Genomic DNA, 18,064 nt, shown 5'->3' with positions numbered 1-18,064 from the left:
CTATTACATGCATATAATAATTTATGCTTAATTCAAAGATATACATAAAAATTAAAATTCATTACCTATCATAGCAAATAGGTCTGAGCGATATGACGCTCCTTCATTGGAAGAATGGTGTTTCTCAGTTCCCCCACGGCAAAGGACAAAACTCACTGCCAGTCCAAAGTATGCTCCAAAAACATGCACAAATATGGAACCTCCAGCATCGACTACCTTTAATTGAAAATAATCAAATTAGGTGAGTAAATCTTTTAGAATATATAACTCAGGAGGCATTTTTGGCTGGCCCTTTAAAGATATGAGAGATAAATTCATCTGGAAACTCCAACAAAATATAAGGGTACCACAGAGCTGCTTTTAGTAGGATCTTGGTGTAAGTATTGCTGTATCTGTACTCTTAAACCCTTGAAATATTGCTGGTTATGGTGGTGACTGCTTTGGGGTTAAACAACCTTGTTTGTATCAAAGGTCTCATACTCATACTCATCACCATAAGAAATTCCCAAAACCATTTCAATGAGGTGCAAGCTTGAACTACAGGATTGGCCATTCAAACAGCACAGCATTTATAAGAAAGGGTAAAGTAGGGGGCTCTTGGACATCTTTATTCCCTCTTGAGCTCAGAATCAGATCCCTCGATGTCTGGCTGAGTGCTTTAGCCAGTTATTTAGCTAGCTATCGAGGCATCCTCTTAAACTCTGGCTTAAACTGGGGCTTTTAAAGGAACAAGATGTTGAGACGAAATAACGTATGTACTATGTCACAGGCATTTGTAGTTGTGCGCAATGTGCCACAGTCCACACGGTTAAAGCCAACTTTAAACATGCTGTTTTACTTTTGACCAATCTGATCGTTTTACAAGAAACAGAGGGATCCACATTTGAATCCCAGGCAAGGCGAATGATTTCTACACTCTGAAATTGTTGCATTGTAGTGCATAGCAGTGGATAACTCCATCAAAAGTTACTGTAGCAGTATCTTCCACAGTTTCTTGGAATGTCATAAAAAGGTGCCAGATACTCTTTCCCTGGCATTTTGATGTGTAATCACTAAATACGAGAAGCAATGACTGGCCTGAAAATGCTATACCATCAATGGCATTGCTCTCATGGTACAGCAATAATGCAGCCTTATCTCTCACCCCCTCACTTATAGTGAAATATACCGACTTTCTGCAGTGCTGCTTGAACAACACGATGCGTACACACAAATGAGGGAAGTTAGAATATTCATATAAAGTACCATTATAAATTCAAGTTTGTGAGGGTAGACTGGGTCATTTCAAGAAAGGGGGTAACATTGCAGAGTTTTGACACAGGCCTGACCAGTTAGATAAGTATTAATGGTTACAAAGATAAAAAGAATCAAATTGATCTAAAGATCCCAGGCACCCAGTTTTTGCACCAGAATACATTTTAGAGTTTAATTCAATTAAAGCACAACCATTAACATTTTGATATTCACAAAATTCTCAAATTAAGGATAAAAAGCAGAAAAACTATAAGAAGAATACGGAATAGAGAAGAATATTGGGCTGTATTAAACCAATTTATCAATTGAAATATTAATCAAATACTCATACCTTCAAAAATGTGTCTCCATACCTTAATTATTTATTACACCCTGGAAGCAAATGTTACCATAAATCAACTATCAATCCAAGAATATTAATTATATTGGCATATGTTGCTGGTAAACACTCCATTTCTTATGAGTAGTCTTATTAAAATTAAAGTTATTAATAAACAATCTTTCATTGATCATGAAAATTTTCAATTGCAAAGGCATAAAACATACTTTCCATTCAAATGAAAATATCAGTTGCTGAGAATGATATTGGGAAGGTTTTATATTTCATTAGATTAAATGTAATTACCCAATGAATGAGCAATATATAAGAAAAAATTACTGAAGGCTAAAGAGCAAATGTAACTGTTAACTTGTGCCAATTTTTATTTCAAGATTAAATATAGATGTGCAGTAAAGTTATGGTGATTAATGAAATTTTTTAAATTGCTATAATTTATACTAAAAATTGCTGGTCTCGGTAGTTATAAACAGAATTTTTTCCTCGGACTCCTAAGATTTAAGTACGTAAAAGAATATGATACCTACATTTGTTTACATTGATGTTTTCAGTGCGTTAATTATTTTTGTAGGTTGTAAGTTTGCTGCCATACCTGCAGTAGGGCTAATATACCAGAATGCTCTAAGTTAGGTGAAAAATCCCCAACCCAAATATTACATATACACAATGGAACCTCATACAACAAGCACAATCTGTCTGAGATCTTTCTCATTTTTCTAAACAGTTGTTTAGTGAAAAAATTTTCCAATGTAGATTAATGTAAAATACAATAATTTTTCTATGTCTAAAAATAAATTATGTGGAAGGTTTAATCAAAGAAATTTATATGTATACTTCGTTTAGGATTGTTAATCATTCAATTGTTCCCGGCTCAACTTTGTGGAAATTCATGTTAATTAAATGAAGAATACAATGTATCTTTCTGGAAAGATACACTGTATTGCAAAATTAGCAAAAATATTGCTTCATTTAAATGTTAATCATCTTCAGCTTTTCTTCAATCGCAGACTGAACCAACCTGGCATGAAAACTTGATTTGTAAACATTAATAAGAATCGAAGTAATTAGTTTATTATTTACATTCCTTACTCTTTTGTAAGAAACTACAAGGAGACATTTGTTTTTGCTGACACTTCCAACATTTTGCTAAAATGCAACTCAGTACTATCATTAAATAAATTTCTAGTTCACATATCCACTGCATTATTAGGGCAATGCTTTGCATGCATGGTACCATGCAACAGTTTCCCATGATCTCCGCATTGCATTTAGCCCGCTGTTCTGGAATTTACACTCCATGGAGTTTCTAAATGATAAGCAAGCAAGGGTTTCATTTTCAAATTGCCACTTACATTGGCACAAAATAGCAGCGTGAGACGGCCTTTTATTAACTTGCGGCCGGGCAATTCATTCTCCTCTACTGTTCCGTGTACATATGTAGGTTTGGTTCACTTCGGCATTTTCTTCCAGAAGAGACCTATCTCATCACGATTAAAAATCTGTTGTCGCAGGTAATCCTCAGAATCTACGAGCTTGCTAAGTCGCCATTAAGTTCTCTGCTGCCTTTCAATTGAAGCTTTCTGCCTCACCACGCCTCACAATCCTGTAGATGACAGTTCTTCTCTTAAACTTCTGTGACTACACACAACTTCCCTTAAACACTTCTTTGGCCATTGACGATGCTGGAATCTTCTTAACAACGTTAGCAAAAATTACTTTTGACTCTTCAGAAATAATATTCTGGTTATTAGTTTCACATTGCAATAGCTTTTTGTTTATCTAAATGAGAAAGAAATCTTTCAACATTGTTGAGAATATGAAACTATTTATTAGATATTTTTGTCACTCCCTTTGAAGCATCTATTTCGTTAAATTTGTCCAGGTACTTGAGAATAGTACAATTCTCTGAAGTAGACCAATTGTATGTGTATGCTAGATCAGCCACGCTCACACCTTGTTCTTACTTTTTAATTATTTTACTTTTCCTTTCTAATATTATGCTTATCCTTCAATATTTTTCAAACAATTCACAAGAACTTTGCACAAAAAAATTGCCAAAAATATGTCAACACAAGTTTGGAAAAATGTGTGATTACTAGTGACACTTAGATGCTAATGGATTGAGTACTGAACACAAACTGATGTAGCAGGCAAACAATTGTTCTAGGATTTTCCTCCCCTTGTTCATTATCCGAAAAGTCACTTTTTAAGTGAGTCATTTCCAAGCATAATATTTGTGATCGAGGTTACATGAGAATACAAACGAGGTTCCATTATATACCTACACTCCACGCCTAGTCTTTGTACCCAATGATGTCACAACATGGTGAAACATCGTCCCAATTAACATCTGTGGAAAAGTACTATTTTATGCATTTTAATATGATTACATGCTTGAAATTGTAAATTGAATTTGTTTTTTGGTAGATTGGATCCATATATTATGAATGGGCCCAGTCCATTAACACGAAAATTTTTCTTGGCAGCTAAGTGCGTGGATATGATAATTGCATGATCAGATTCAATGTCATTATAGAATACTCATTTTGTGCTATCTAGGGGGACTTGCCAATTGGCATGCGCTTCAAATGAAAATGAGTTCAGTATATCCTGCAAAGGCATAAAAACACCAGACACCACCAACCTTGAATATATGAAGTCCAAGCCATTCATTTGTGGCGAAAACAGCTATCTCACCTACAGCCATAACAAGAAGCTGCAATGGAGATGTTTTTCCGAGTACAGCCCCAAGCGAAATGAGAACAGCCGCAGTGGCAAGGTCAGCACTCAATATGCTAGGAAATAAATGAATGATTGCTTTCTGTAGAGCATTTAATTGATGTCATGGTTCTAAGATGTTTTCAATAAAGCTATTGGCTGCCCACGGGATCACTCTCCTCCTTCCCATCATTACTCCTCTCCAGCATGAGACAAGGCAAAGTCTTTCTCTAGCTCCATATTTAACCAAATGGGGTTTAAGAGCCACTTATCATTACTCAATTAAGTTACTGTATTCCCAACCTCCTTGCCAGTAAGTCGGCAATGCACAGCACACTTTCAAAGATTTTTCTCGAATTGAAATTTCCAATGCAGCTGGAAAAGTTGTTATATAATTCATAGAGCAAATCATTTCTAAATCTATTACAATTATATTTACATTTTTTTCATATTCTTTCCATTCTGTACATTTCTACTCACACATATCTTATCTGAACTTCATAAAAACTTAAATTTTTAATAAGGGTTTTCAACTCCATATAATGTAAAAAATATTTTACATCAAAATAATAGCCAAGAATTATGTCATGTATTTTCAATCTACTTGTGTGCAATACATAGTTAAATTTTAACTCAATATTATGTAAATTCTTTCGAAGAGTCATCTCTAGTGTACATATTACCATGTTTTCCCATCGATAACGCCCGCGTTATCTAAACAAAAATGTTCAGATGATCAAAAAAATGACGATGCACCTCATGTAATGAAAATTGAAAAAATCCAAACATTTACATACCTATGTAAACAATAATTTATAGAAGAGTCTCATAAAAATAAATTAGTCTGAAAGCATGCCTTTCTAATTGCATTCTATTTTATACAGATCTGCTACTTTTAAAGTTCTTTCACCTCATAAATCCATGAGAAAAAGAAGAAACATATAAATTCTATACTTCATTTCTTCTCATGCATAGTACTTCTTTATTCTAATACATAGTACTTCACGTACATGTAAAGTACATCATATTATACACATGAACATATGATAGGATAGGTAGATCACTCGAATCCACGAAAGTCGTCACCTGAATCACAATTAAATGAATCAAGTACATTTATTATCTCTTCATGCAGATCACCGAGTTCCCTCTCTGAAGTTGAAGAAATTTTCTTGAGAAAATACTAAATTACAAAAGCTTAACTCAATTCAGTTGAAACTGAATTTGAAACAATCACCATGAGGGCTGAACTTTCATAGAACTTGAAGGGTGCATAGAACAGCTGAGTACTAATACTAACAAAGCGAAGTAAAGCCAACAGAACAAGACAACTCGAGTTCATTCATTTTTATATATCTGATTAACTGAAAGTTAATTTTTATAGCAAATAAAAGGGCACCCAAATCTATGTCCCCTTTCGACTTACGAATCATAGCGAAAAAGCAATGAGGCGGCATATTGTGTTGGCTTGTAAATATTGTTTATTTTTTGATCCTTCTGTTGTTTGGAATTAATATCCAATCACCTGGCTCTCATCTTCTGTGCACTTACGATAGGTGTAGCCACATGCAATTATGATTCCATGTATTCATTGGTTGTTACCATCTATTAGTACATGGATATAGACGTATTTTTACACAAAATATATACATATACACACACACAGATGCGCCGCATCTATACACGTTCAAGATAACTATGAAGCCCTGGGCACGCAGTATCTATACAAATTCTTGATACCTACAAAGTTCGGGGTGCCCGTTAAACATAAGGTGCACATTATCGATGGGAAAATACAGTACATGAATTATCACTATTTATTTATCAAAAATAATAAGTTTAACGAAAAAGTTGCATAATTGCTTAAATAATTCAGCAAATATGATTGATCAAAGCAACCATGATAAATATCATACAGAAAAGGACTAGTGCTGTAGGTATTGATTTGGGCATATTCTTATTATTACCCCAACAAAAATGCTTATTACAGCTGCCAAAGATGAACACAGGGTTGCTTGCGCTCTGGCTTTATGAATTTTCAATAAAAGCAGCCAAGTCAATTGTTGGTTGGGGAGTATCATGCCTTTAGACAGGTTCAACAGAATATGAGAAAGTCAACCCAATAAGTTATTGATAGTGCAAAGGATATTAGCGCTCAACATTTTTTGTTGTCATTTAAGAAGTCTTAATAAAGACTACCAGAGAGAAAGACTGATAAGGAAATGGGTTTGAGGTGGAATGACTTATTTTTCAAAGCTAATATACATTTGTATTATTACAAAACTTAATAAAACACAAATTAAATGTACACCTAGCAAGTACTATGGGTATGATGGGGAAAGATAAAAACTGAATCAATCCAATGTCATATAATTCTGATAGAATTAAAGTTAAATTCGTATAAAGATGTCATTTTCCAAAATTATATGGATTGTTGCATTTCAAATCACATGGATGACAATGAACTATTTTCTTTCTCAAAAACTACATCTAATTTGTTTTGTTTACATTGATTCTCATGCCATACCTATCGAGCTGATTTTCAAAGTGCTCAACAATGCTTTCAACCCCTTGGCTGACTGATGAACTGACGCTTGATCATTTGCAAACCTAACTGATTTAATGAATCATTCATCAACTTTAATTCTGATCTTCAGTTTTTCCCATTTCCCATCAAAGTCATGCTGAAAAGCACTAGTGAAGGTGGACACCCCTTTCTTAGCCCTCTTTTAAATAATACCCTTCCCTTTGGAAAAGGTACAGTCTTTTTAGTATGAATACTACCCTTCCCAATTCTCTGTTCACTACTCACTCTCACCTGAACACGCTATGACATGTACAGGTTTTGGAAAAATCTCCTATCCCTCCAATCTACTCCTATTTCCTGCAAGACATAATTCTACCCTATATTCTCTATCAAGTGCCTTCTCAAAATCTATGAAACAAATACATTATGATTGTTTTCATTGTTCCTCTTCATAAGTGACCTCATTACCTCAATGGCATCATGTGTTCCTTTACCCCCTTTCTGAATCATAACTCATCATCCCCTAAATATTCACATGCCCTCCTCTCCATCTTCTTATTGATTATCCTGAGTACTAATTTAGTCACCTACAAAATCGAGCTTAATGGTCTGTATCCTCACATATTGCTTCATTTACCCTTTTTGTTAATTAGTCCTTAAGAACTCTTCCTCCCACCTTTTCTTAAACCTTGAAGTAGTTCTGCAGGGATGATGTCTACCCCCACGGCATTATTTGATTTCCCCACATTTCAATTCCCAAAATGCCCTTTCTGTAATGTCTGGATCGAAGGCATCAACCAGTCGGACGTAGCTATACAATTAAGTCCTGTATAAAAAAGGGAATTTAAAACGTCTAAGGCACTTTCATCATGGTGAAAGGGTCAACACATGCAGAGGCAGAGATGAGATGAAGGAAATGAAGAAAAACAGCATTGGACCATGTCAAAGACTATGGATCAACCAAAAACTTTATGACTAATTAAATAATTTACACATTGGCGATGCTTATAACTTGTACTTGTCAGGGAACATACTATCTAAATTGATAAAAATTGAAAGCCATGAAAGAGGAAGAGAAGTTTATATATTAACAATTTGATTTCATTGATAATTTTTAGTCCATGATGGGTGTTTCTCACCTGTCTATCCCAATTGGTATCTTTCCATTTTCCATGCGGAAGAAACCAGTTGCAAGAGCTGCCCACTGAATACTTAGTGCAGACACAAGCATGTTTAGCCCCACACTGCTGTATCCATAACGACGTAGAAAGGTCATCAGGAAACCGAAACCAATGAATATCATAACATGGACATCCATGAACACTGTTGGCAGAAAGATTAGAAAATTTCAATTAGATTGCCGTGACATATGAAATAACAGCTGCAAAGTAATCAGGAAATTATTTTGGTACATTAGTACATAATATTGTACGTTGGGTAATATACTATTCTGTAATGTTACTTCCCATTTTGTAACTTTTAAACAAATTGACCATCTCTTACTTACGATACAATAGTTTTCTTACAAAAATTTAATAAATGAAGTAAACTAACTCAAATTCAATGAGGATAAAATTAGATCAGCTCATAGATATCAGCACATTCAACCAAATCGCTAAGCTCATGCACGAGCGGTTCCTGGTGATTGTGAGCCTCCAACAATCCTTAACCATGTCTATAGAACTGAGCGAATAAAGTGTTTCATTTTTGTGACCAGCATATTCAAAAGCCAGAAATATTTCCCTCAGCAATTTCCTGATTTAGAGGCAAGATTTGGAAACTACAGGATCTATGGTGTTCGAATAGTTAGTGCTTAGTGTGTTCTCCAAATAAGTGATTAAGTTATTTATACATTTTTGGGCGCTAACAATATGTATGAAGGGTGCTAAAAGATAAAATCTTGGCTTCAAAAACTTTCAATGGCTAAATTGAACGAAAATGTGAGAAAATTATTTTTCGTTGATTTTTAATTTTTCTCTCTAGTTTACTGAAAATTTGGTCTTTACCCAGCAAAAACTGCTCAAGACGTCCAATGGCAGGAGACACAAGCATGCACATTGTTGCGGCATCTCCCGCAGTTTCTTTGGAATACTTATACAAATATTTAAAAATTTAAAATTACAATTAAACAATCTTAAGACTGAAAAATATATAAACAATCTTAAGTCGCAAGGGTCCATTGAAGCTATTGTCACAATACCACACCAAATATCCCTTCCTTGAGTTTACCTAATCTCCTGGCGAGAGAAGTCTTCCCAAGGGCATGTAACTAAAACTAAGTAGGTGATACCTATGTAGACAGGTACAGAACTATGTTCTCAAAATACAAGCAGTTTACCAATTTTCTCTACTGGTACCTTAAGAAGCTAGTGATCCCCATCAACCAAAACAGCAACAGGCATGGAAGTCTCCCATTTATATCTTACTGAACGCTATGGAAAAAAGTCTTTGCAACTGAAAAAATGGCTAGAGTTAAGTGCTGGCTCGCTACTTGCTTAAGAGTATATTTCCAATGAAATATGGGCGTAAATTAAGGATGTCAGTGGCAAGTACCACGGCCTTCAGACTCACTTGCATACTGCCTTGTTTGCTTTGGAGAATCAAAGGATGAGACATTGATTTTTGAAATTTTAGGAGAGTTGGTTGGAGCCAAAGTTGGAGGCACAGTTGCGACCGAATCGTAATCGCCTAAAGTGCTGTTATCACTTTCTTCGCCACTGGTAATATCGTCATGGTCGGCAACACTTTTGGGGATTGAGCCTTCATGCCAAGTGAACGCGGCAAATAGGCAGAGCAATAAAACTTCCGTAACAACAACTGCGACGAGGAACTTCCTGCTATTCCCGATGGACATCCGCAGTTTCTCACTCTTGCTACGTTTTTCGCCACGGTCCACTCTCTTCTTCCGCAAACGCTGAAGACTGTAACGTTCTCGGCTGCCACGCTTGGGATCAGAAGGCGACATATTCACTCAAGTTTCTTTCGAAGGCTTATTAGAAATGATCACGCATCTGCGGCGCCTTATTCTTGTTAAGCGCCGCCAAGTAATAACACCACACGGCACACAGACCCGGAGTGAGCTCCAGAGAGACTGCCAGGGTTGCGCTAAGATTCCAGCGAGCGCACCCAACCTAAAAAATCATCACACCAAGGCCGGAAAGCACGAGAACAAAGGCAGTGTTGCCACATTCACCGAAGAGTGAGACTATGCGAGTGTAGCGTGAATTTTGACCACAGGTTGGTCGCAATTATCTTCAGGTTTACCTGAAAGCGATAACATCTATCACATGATGATGACTGTACGCGCAAAACTTCTTCCTAGAGTTTGATTTGGGGTTGGCTTCAAGTTTGACAGGAAACTGAAATCAAACTTCCTTGTTTTGAAGCCACGGTCAAGGTCGCGAGTCTCGTTTCGCTCTGCTAGACGGAAAGGCGATGACCTGCGGCGCTCGAATTTGGAGAATGGAGAAAGTTAAGTAACACTGCCGCGCTTGATCCTCTGCGGCAGCGATTACGAATGGAGGGGAAAGTGCTTTCTCCCTCCCTGTTGATACTCCCAGGCCTGTTGTTCCGCAGGTCATCAGAAGCAATTTTATTTGCATTTCATGGTTAAAGGTTTCTGGTCAAATTTTAATAAAATCTTGATGCGTCGCGCATGAAGGTCCTGGTTTGTTTTGTTGCCTCGAGTAGGTGAGGCAGGATACGGAAAGGGTCAGTTCCCAATATGTAAGCAGTTCATTGAAGACCACGAGCAGCGAAACAGAACCCAACTGGCATTCGTCACATCGGACATTACAAATACAAGAACGTTCTCAAACCTTTACTAAATATTTCAAAGCCAATTGAAAATATGCACCAAAACTCTCTTCATTATTTTTTTTACAATCTTTGTCTTTTTTTAGATTTATATTGTGAAAAGTTGAAAATAAGAGTTTTAGGCGAAAGAAATCTTAAGAAAGAAAAAATATAAATAAAATTTTTCATAGAAACCGTATCACGTGAACGGGTTTCCACAAAGCATCGTGTTCCGTATATAAATTCCCGAACAATCTAGTGTCATCATTATTGAAGTCGAAATGAAATGTGACATTATAGGTGTACATAACGAGTACATTATAGGTATTATATAACGAAGTGGCGTAACACCATCTCGTAATATTATAGATTGGACATTATCTATTAAACATGGGATTCATACTAAAGAACCAGTTTTGTGAAGTGAATCGATTCGGAAATCGGCCACCTCCATGACTGCAAGTACAGGGAGCGCCTTCGCACTTATCGAGGAGAAATAGAACAAATAAAAGGAGAGAGAGAGATAAGGAGCAACAAGCCAAGACAAGCGCGATCAGTTCATGAAAGTGCCTCCCTTATTCTCCCTAACCCATCCCACCTGGTGCTTGCACCCCCTGCCACACACCTTTTTGGAGGATCGCGGGGTATTTCTGTAGATGTGCGTAAGCCTTGCTTTCGCCCAACCGACCGCCGGCCCCTAAATTCGCCCATTTGCAAGAAAGGGAAAGTTCTCCTGGTCATTCCCTCCTGACAAGCCGCTTCCAAGTCGAGGGGAAGTGAGAAGAATACGGAAGATAGATTCAAAATGCATTTGCGGTTGGAGGGAGCCAGAATGACTCAACCACGGCCAAGGTCACCTCTACCTAAGCGCCTGAAAAGGTTGACTTTCCGAGGTTAGAGAGCGGGCGGGGCCCTTCCCCATCGCCGTGGGCCGCGCGACCCGTGAAAGGTCTGCGTTGGACTCCTGCCCATCAACACCCCGAAGACGCAAACAGAACTATAGATCTCTAAGGATTCCTCCTCCAGTGGGTTCCTCGTCTACCATTCCTGTTGCCTTAGGTTCATTTATTGAGGATGGTCGCAAGACCGTATTTTGTTGTAGCAACCCTTTGTCATAATAAATAAAAAATGTATCGTATCTCACTCACCGTGCCCTCAAATGAGAGGCGTTTTCAAACGGTTTAATTGTTTTCACACTCCGAGAGCCTATAATAAACTAATTAATTATTCCTTAAAATTACCACGGAAAATGCTCCAATCCCCGCCGTGAGTCCTAAGGTTTAAGGAATTGCAGGCGCTGGATCCCCACAAAGCGCGGAATAAGCTCAAAATACACTTTTCAAAGTAAGTTTGCAAGTCGAAAGAAGTGATGAAAACGGAACAGCCGAGACCGTAGACTTGATTGGCACAATGTTGAAAAGGGTGGTGGGGGAAAACAAATTTACAAATAAGGGGTGGGACAGGGAGCACACTAGGTCACTTGGGTGAGTTTAATAAACAGTGACCCGCGTATACCTGAATTACACACCAAAAAGGCAAAATAAATTGAAAAATTAAAACAAACAGCCACTCGATCACTAGGGTGGGTTAAGGAATGACAGCACTCCCGTAAATCGCATTCACACACACACTCAGGGTTTGCAAGGATCCCTCCTAAGCCAGGGACCCGTCAATCGTACAGAAGTAACAAACGAAACAGAATGGACTTACGTAAACACGCAATCACTCGGGTGTATGAGACCTTTGTGAATCGTACACACTCACTCTTTCAGGGTTTACAAGGATTCCTCATATGTCAGGGACCCGTCATTCACACAAACAAAAACAAAAAATAAGGAAGTAGGAATCGGGGATAGGTAAGAGCCTAGAGAAAACCTTCTAGGTAACCTAGAAGGTTTTCTCTAGGCCCTTACCTATCCCCGATTCCTTGTTTCGTTTGTTACTTCTGTGCGATTGGCGGGTCCCTGGCTTAGGAGGAATCCTGGTTAACCGTGAACGAGTGAGTACTTGTGAATCGCAGATGTGTTTTTGGAAAAAAACACACCTGAGTGATTGAGTGAATGAGCGAAAGCGTGCGTGCATCTGTTTTGTTATTTTGTATTCATCTGTGTGATTGGCTGGTCGCTGACATAATCCTTGTAAACCCTGAGTGTGGGTGTAAATGCGATTCACAAAGGTTTAACGAACACACCCGAGTGATTGAGTGATTACGTGAATCCGTTCTGTTTCACCACATTTGTTTCATGATTTGACTTGCATCTGTGTGATTGGCGGGCCACTGACATAGGAGGGATCCTTGCAAACCCTGAGTATGTGTGTGAATGCGATTTACGGGAGTGCTGTCATTCCTCAACCCACCCTAGTGATCGAGTGGCTGTTTGTTTTAATTTTTCAATTTATTTTTACTTTTTGGTGTGTGATTCAGGTATACGCGGGTCACTGTTTCTTAAACACACCCAAGTGACCTAATGTGTGTGTTCCCTGTCCCACCCCTTATTTGTAAATTTGTTTTCCCCCACCCCCCCTTTCAACCTTGTGTCAATCAAGTTTACGGTATCGGCTATTGCGTTTTCATTGCTTAAAGACCGTAGGTACGTTCATTTTATATTCAAGTCGACATTCAAATATAATGAAAGGCAACACTAAGATTACCCGCGATTTCTTATCGCTAAATAAACTCCATTCCAATCCGATTTTCCCAAAAATTAACGATTCTGCTGTGGAAAGTTTTCCCGTGAAACTTGACGACAACAGTAGATAAGTCAGAAACGCAGCAAGTATGTGGTAGTAAAGTAACCAGAGGATGATAAAGGTCAGTTTCCGGATTCAACGAACGCTACCGGAGAGATAATATTTTCCCAGGGCAAACCGCATTGTATATCATTTGCGCTCAAAACGATATGCCAGAAAAATTAAGGAGTCTGAAAGTGACGGATATTTTATGACTTAGTTGAAATATTGTTACCGAGGTGTCCCTCGTCGCATTTACAACAGCGGGGGAGCCGGAATACTTGATCAGGGCCAAGGGAATTATTTCATTCATGAATGCATTTTCGTATACATACTTGAACCATGTATTAGTGTGTGATATCATTGATTACCACTTCCAAACTAAATTGATGGCATCAAGGGTGACCAGCCTGAATAATTGAGCCAGCCCTCAAACAGCTGCGCAGAACTGATACCGGGAGCATTAACAACGTTGACTTGAATTACTTGGGCGTTGGAGACACTATTTTGCTGTAATTTTGACATTTATTAGTGAGAACGCTCAATATCGCGTTGTTAGTGAATACATTCGAAAATACTGACACTGATACTGATGGCGGTTTTATTATGGATGGGTAACTTTTATACGCATTCACTCAAATACTTAAGTTGAGTAAAGAAGCCTTTGCAAATAGAAGGAAGTTGATGATAAGAACATCAAGTGGATATGTTAAGAAAAGATAATTGCAAAATTTGAGTGTAGTTTTGCATAGCCCCAAAACTTACTGTTATTCATTTATGAAATAGGAGAAGAGCACATGAAAGATTTTTGCAGGATGGGCTCGGAGAAGGATACAAAAAATGAAATGGAGAGAAAAACATATAAAAGAGTGAAGGGTGTGCTGTGGAAAGAGAGAAAGATGTAGGGAGGGATTCGAAGAAAGAAGGAACAAAATTGGACGCCGGGCATATTGAAAGGCAATGGAACATAGAATACTGTAATATATGAGGGTAAAATACGAGCGAAGGAAGCGAGGCGGAAGGGGAAACTAATAGGCACAGAATGTATGAAAAGGATTAAGGAAGGTAGAAAATATATTCAGCGAAAAAATGCTTATTGTCATTGTGGGGAATTAGGGTATTTCATGTGATAATAGTCGGGGTGTAGAGTGAAGCTGTGTTTAGTTCCTGGGTTGATTAAAAACCTACCATGACCGGAATAAAACTAATAAACAATCATTCCACAGGACACATTTATAAATGACCTGTGTCAAAGGGTGGAAAGTCCTTCGGCTGGTATGATGCTCACACAAGATAGAAGTCAATACTTAATATATGAGATTCCGCCTCTTTTAGACGCAGTGATTATTTCTGAGATCAATTTGAATGGTCAACTTTATTGGAAGGATTTGAAGACACGAAAAATTTACTGCTAGTTACTTTAAAACGAGTGAGGCGCTGCATTGACTGCAGGCAGTCAATGAAGAATTAAAAAGGGATAATGCTTGAGACAGCTATTTCAGGAAGTTCATGGAATCGGATACGTGAGGTGTGTAGCTAACCGCTAAGCCCTATATCGTATATTCAACGAAAGTCTCACGGATGTGTATAATAAACCACACTTGATTTGATTGGTTTGATTTTCATACTCTTATATCGCCTAAATTTGAGTGCCCCATGCGGAGGCAGTGGCCGAATACAGTTCGTCAGATTGGGCATTATGATCCATAGGCGCCTGGATTTAAAAGGAGAGTAAAATTGAAAGATTTTCTCCCCGTTTTCCATACTTAGGAGCTCTGATGTGGTCACTTTGACACGGTATCTTGAAGTTGGATAAAAAGTTATTAACTCGAAGGCTAGTTTGCTAGGTGAGGGTTGAGTTCCCCTGCCTATCACAGTCTCCTTGGGGAGGAGAGCGTTTTGTGTTGCATGTTCATGTGGTGGTGGAGTTTCGTGTTCTTGCTTGTTATGTTCCGGCTAGCGCGTTGTTGGATGGCTTGCGTGCTGGATCCTGGGGTGCAGTTGCTTGTTGGTTTATGGTATACGTGTTTGAATGAGAGTTGGATGAAGGGATTTTTGCATGAACGTGTGCGCCACTGTGGGTGTAGTTTTCCATGCTGTTGTTTTTTATGTGGTATTGTTTCTTTTTACGGATGGTGACCTAGCACCCCCGCCACACGCCCTTGCGGCGGCTTGCGGGGTATTATGTAGATGTAGATGTAGTAGCAGATACTGGGGACAGAGATGATCGTGCCTCCCACCGCGACGCCTTCCATAATATAGCACGTAATTAGTTTATTCGGTTCCAATAAATTGTTTGGAATTTTCATTATTCCGTCTCCCAACGAATTCAATCATCGTCAAAGATAATCAACTCACTTAGAGGACTCGTCATTCCTGCTCGGCCGGGCGCTGTGCGACGTGATTTTCATTATCTTACGCATTAAAAATATGGGTACCATCCTGAAATGCCCTGGATATAAAGATTTTCCCTCTGCCTATGTCTGGTCGTTTCTCAAATTTATTTAATATTTTTCTGCCGAGAATCACAATGTGGCAAAATCATTAAAACCGGATTGGTCATTTCTTAGAAAACCACCGACGATTTTGAAAAATCAGAAAAAAACCGATGTCTATCATTATTTCTTTTAGTAATACGGTAAATTATATTACTTATCCTCGACAGTTAACTGTATTTGATCTTGAACAAAAGTCAAAAAGTAAGATTTTCAGCGACGGAATGCTGGTGAAGCAAGTAGTTCAGCTTTTTCTCTCATTCCTTCGGAGGCGCTGCTCGGACCTACGTGAAGTCGTGAAGATATGACAGCCCTAAACTCTGGGAGACCGGGAAGGAACCGAGATGACCAGAGCGACGGTCGGTAAGGAGGAGAAGGGAGAGAGTAGGGTGCCTGCTTGAAATGTGCCCGGTCATCCATGCCTTATCGTGTGCTATAGGAAACCAATGGGCTTGAAAAGATTTCGAGGCAGACTTACAATGGAATCCTATGGGTTATTCATTTATTGATGGAGAGATATCATATCGTACCTTGCTGCTGCTATCGATAGGGAAATTGCAGACGACAGCATCCTAGAAATCAAGTACCCTTGATCAGCTAAGTAACTTAGTCCAGACGAAGCAATTGCTCAATAAAAGATCGCAATCTGGAAAACAGATGAGAATATCAGACCTCTCAACATTAAACCACAATTTAATATAAATTTCCAAACCAAGGGCCACCTTCACGTTAGCGGAGTAATTGGTTCCTAGTCGTGTGGACCCTAACTGGAATGAAAATCGAAGAAAGTTGAAAGGGATGATAGATTTTGGGAACAATTATTTTTTCCGAAGCTGGGAAAGTTTTACTTTAATTGCTTGCTGACTGCAATAATTGATTCTCGTCATTGTCGATGAATCCCTATCAGAAATTCGCATTACATTGCAGAATTAAGACTTGGTACGAGGAGAAGAAATCACAGTCATTGAAGCGAAAACTTGACGAAGTAAGTGACCATAAGACCATCTGGAACCATGTGGACAAGATAACTGTGGACTAGCTGATAGAAAATCTGAACATGAAAATGTGAACATGCTTTCTAGGTACGACGTAATTTCCAACGCTAAATATGCGAGCGGGTATTTGATCGGGCCCGGAGGATTTATTGTGCTTAATATTTTTCATCTAAAGTTCTATTCCATTATATGAGATTTCGATTTTGGACATCGGTTGCCTGGAGCAACTTGATGGGCTATCGGAGACATTTGGTGAAGACGCTTTGAAAGAAGGAATTTAATAAGTTGGTCTTTTCCTAACTGCTGGCTGCATTTCCGCCGTTATCGTTTTTGAGTGAATTACCTGTTGAATTAGTTCCCTGAACCTCTCTGACGTATGACTAAAATGCTTTCGGGATCTCTTTCGAATTTTCTGCTAATCTTTTCCTTTTGAATTCCCTAAACGCCTTCCGAAATTCCTTCATGGCATTTGTCCTATATACCTGATAATCATAAGCGATCTCATTCTTTTTGTCGCTTGAGATATTATTCCTTATATTTTTCATCTTGGCGTGAATTATTTATCTTTTCATCTTGACGTGACAGATTTTAGTCAGAGCTCGCTGAGACACGTCAGTTCACCCAACAGCTCACTCTTTTTTTTCTTTCCCTCAATGTCTTTACTGTTGATTTTCATTTCCTTTAATGCCTTTGCTATCTCACATTCAAGTAAGCCTGGACCTAGGTTATCCTCATCGACACCATATTCTCTTTCTAAGCATAAAACCGTTGGCCTAATATCTTTACCATATTCTGTATTCATTCTTTCCATTTATCCTAAATCTTTTTCATCATTCCGTTATTATTTCATTATTCCGCTACCTGAAAATGCTTTTACCTTACTCTACAGCACACGTATTTCACAACTCCTATTTAAATTCTCTTTTTCCTCACACCTCTAGCCTTTCACACGTTTCTCTCGCCCTATTAGTTTCTCACCTTAAGAGTCCCCTTTATCTTTACTGCCATCTTCCCAAATCTCCGTTTGCGTTCATCCATTTTTTTGTCTTTTCCATCTTTCTAATGGTAGTACCTTCTGTAATTAATGGCAATTAATCCTTTTTCTATTAAATGCTCAAATTGCTTCCTTCAGGGATCATGATATCACTTTTTGAATTTCTCCTTCCTTTCTTCTATCCATCCCCTGTTTCTCACTCAGAATTGTTTGGCTGTT

General features: G+C 38.2%; 1 protein-coding gene across 4 annotated transcripts in view; it reads right to left on the bottom strand.

The window, feature by feature from the left end:
* The window catches only part of Rh50 (Rhesus blood group-associated glycoprotein Rh50), a 186,619-nt gene that overhangs the window by 25,083 nt on the left and 143,472 nt on the right, over positions 1-18,064 (bottom strand). For 3 of the 4 annotated variants that reach the window (XM_071584737.1, XM_071584738.1, XM_071584736.1), the window contains 3 exons: positions 7,976-8,159; positions 4,236-4,386; positions 66-216 (listed from right to left, as the gene is read on the bottom strand). In XM_071584737.1, coding sequence (XP_071440838.1) covers positions 66-216; positions 4,236-4,386; positions 7,976-8,159 — 486 coding nt within the window. Of the gene's footprint in view, positions 1-65; positions 217-4,235; positions 4,387-7,975; positions 8,160-9,407; positions 9,911-18,064 lie in introns of those variants that run through there. The other variant, XM_071584735.1, reaches the window with a different exon arrangement.

Source organism: Hetaerina americana, unplaced genomic scaffold, assembly GCF_022747635.1.
Source record: "Hetaerina americana unplaced genomic scaffold, ioHetAmer1.1.p SCAF_2, whole genome shotgun sequence".
Classification (NCBI taxonomy): domain Eukaryota; kingdom Metazoa; phylum Arthropoda; class Insecta; order Odonata; family Calopterygidae; genus Hetaerina; species Hetaerina americana.
This window is presented reverse-complemented; position numbering and strand designations above follow the sequence as displayed.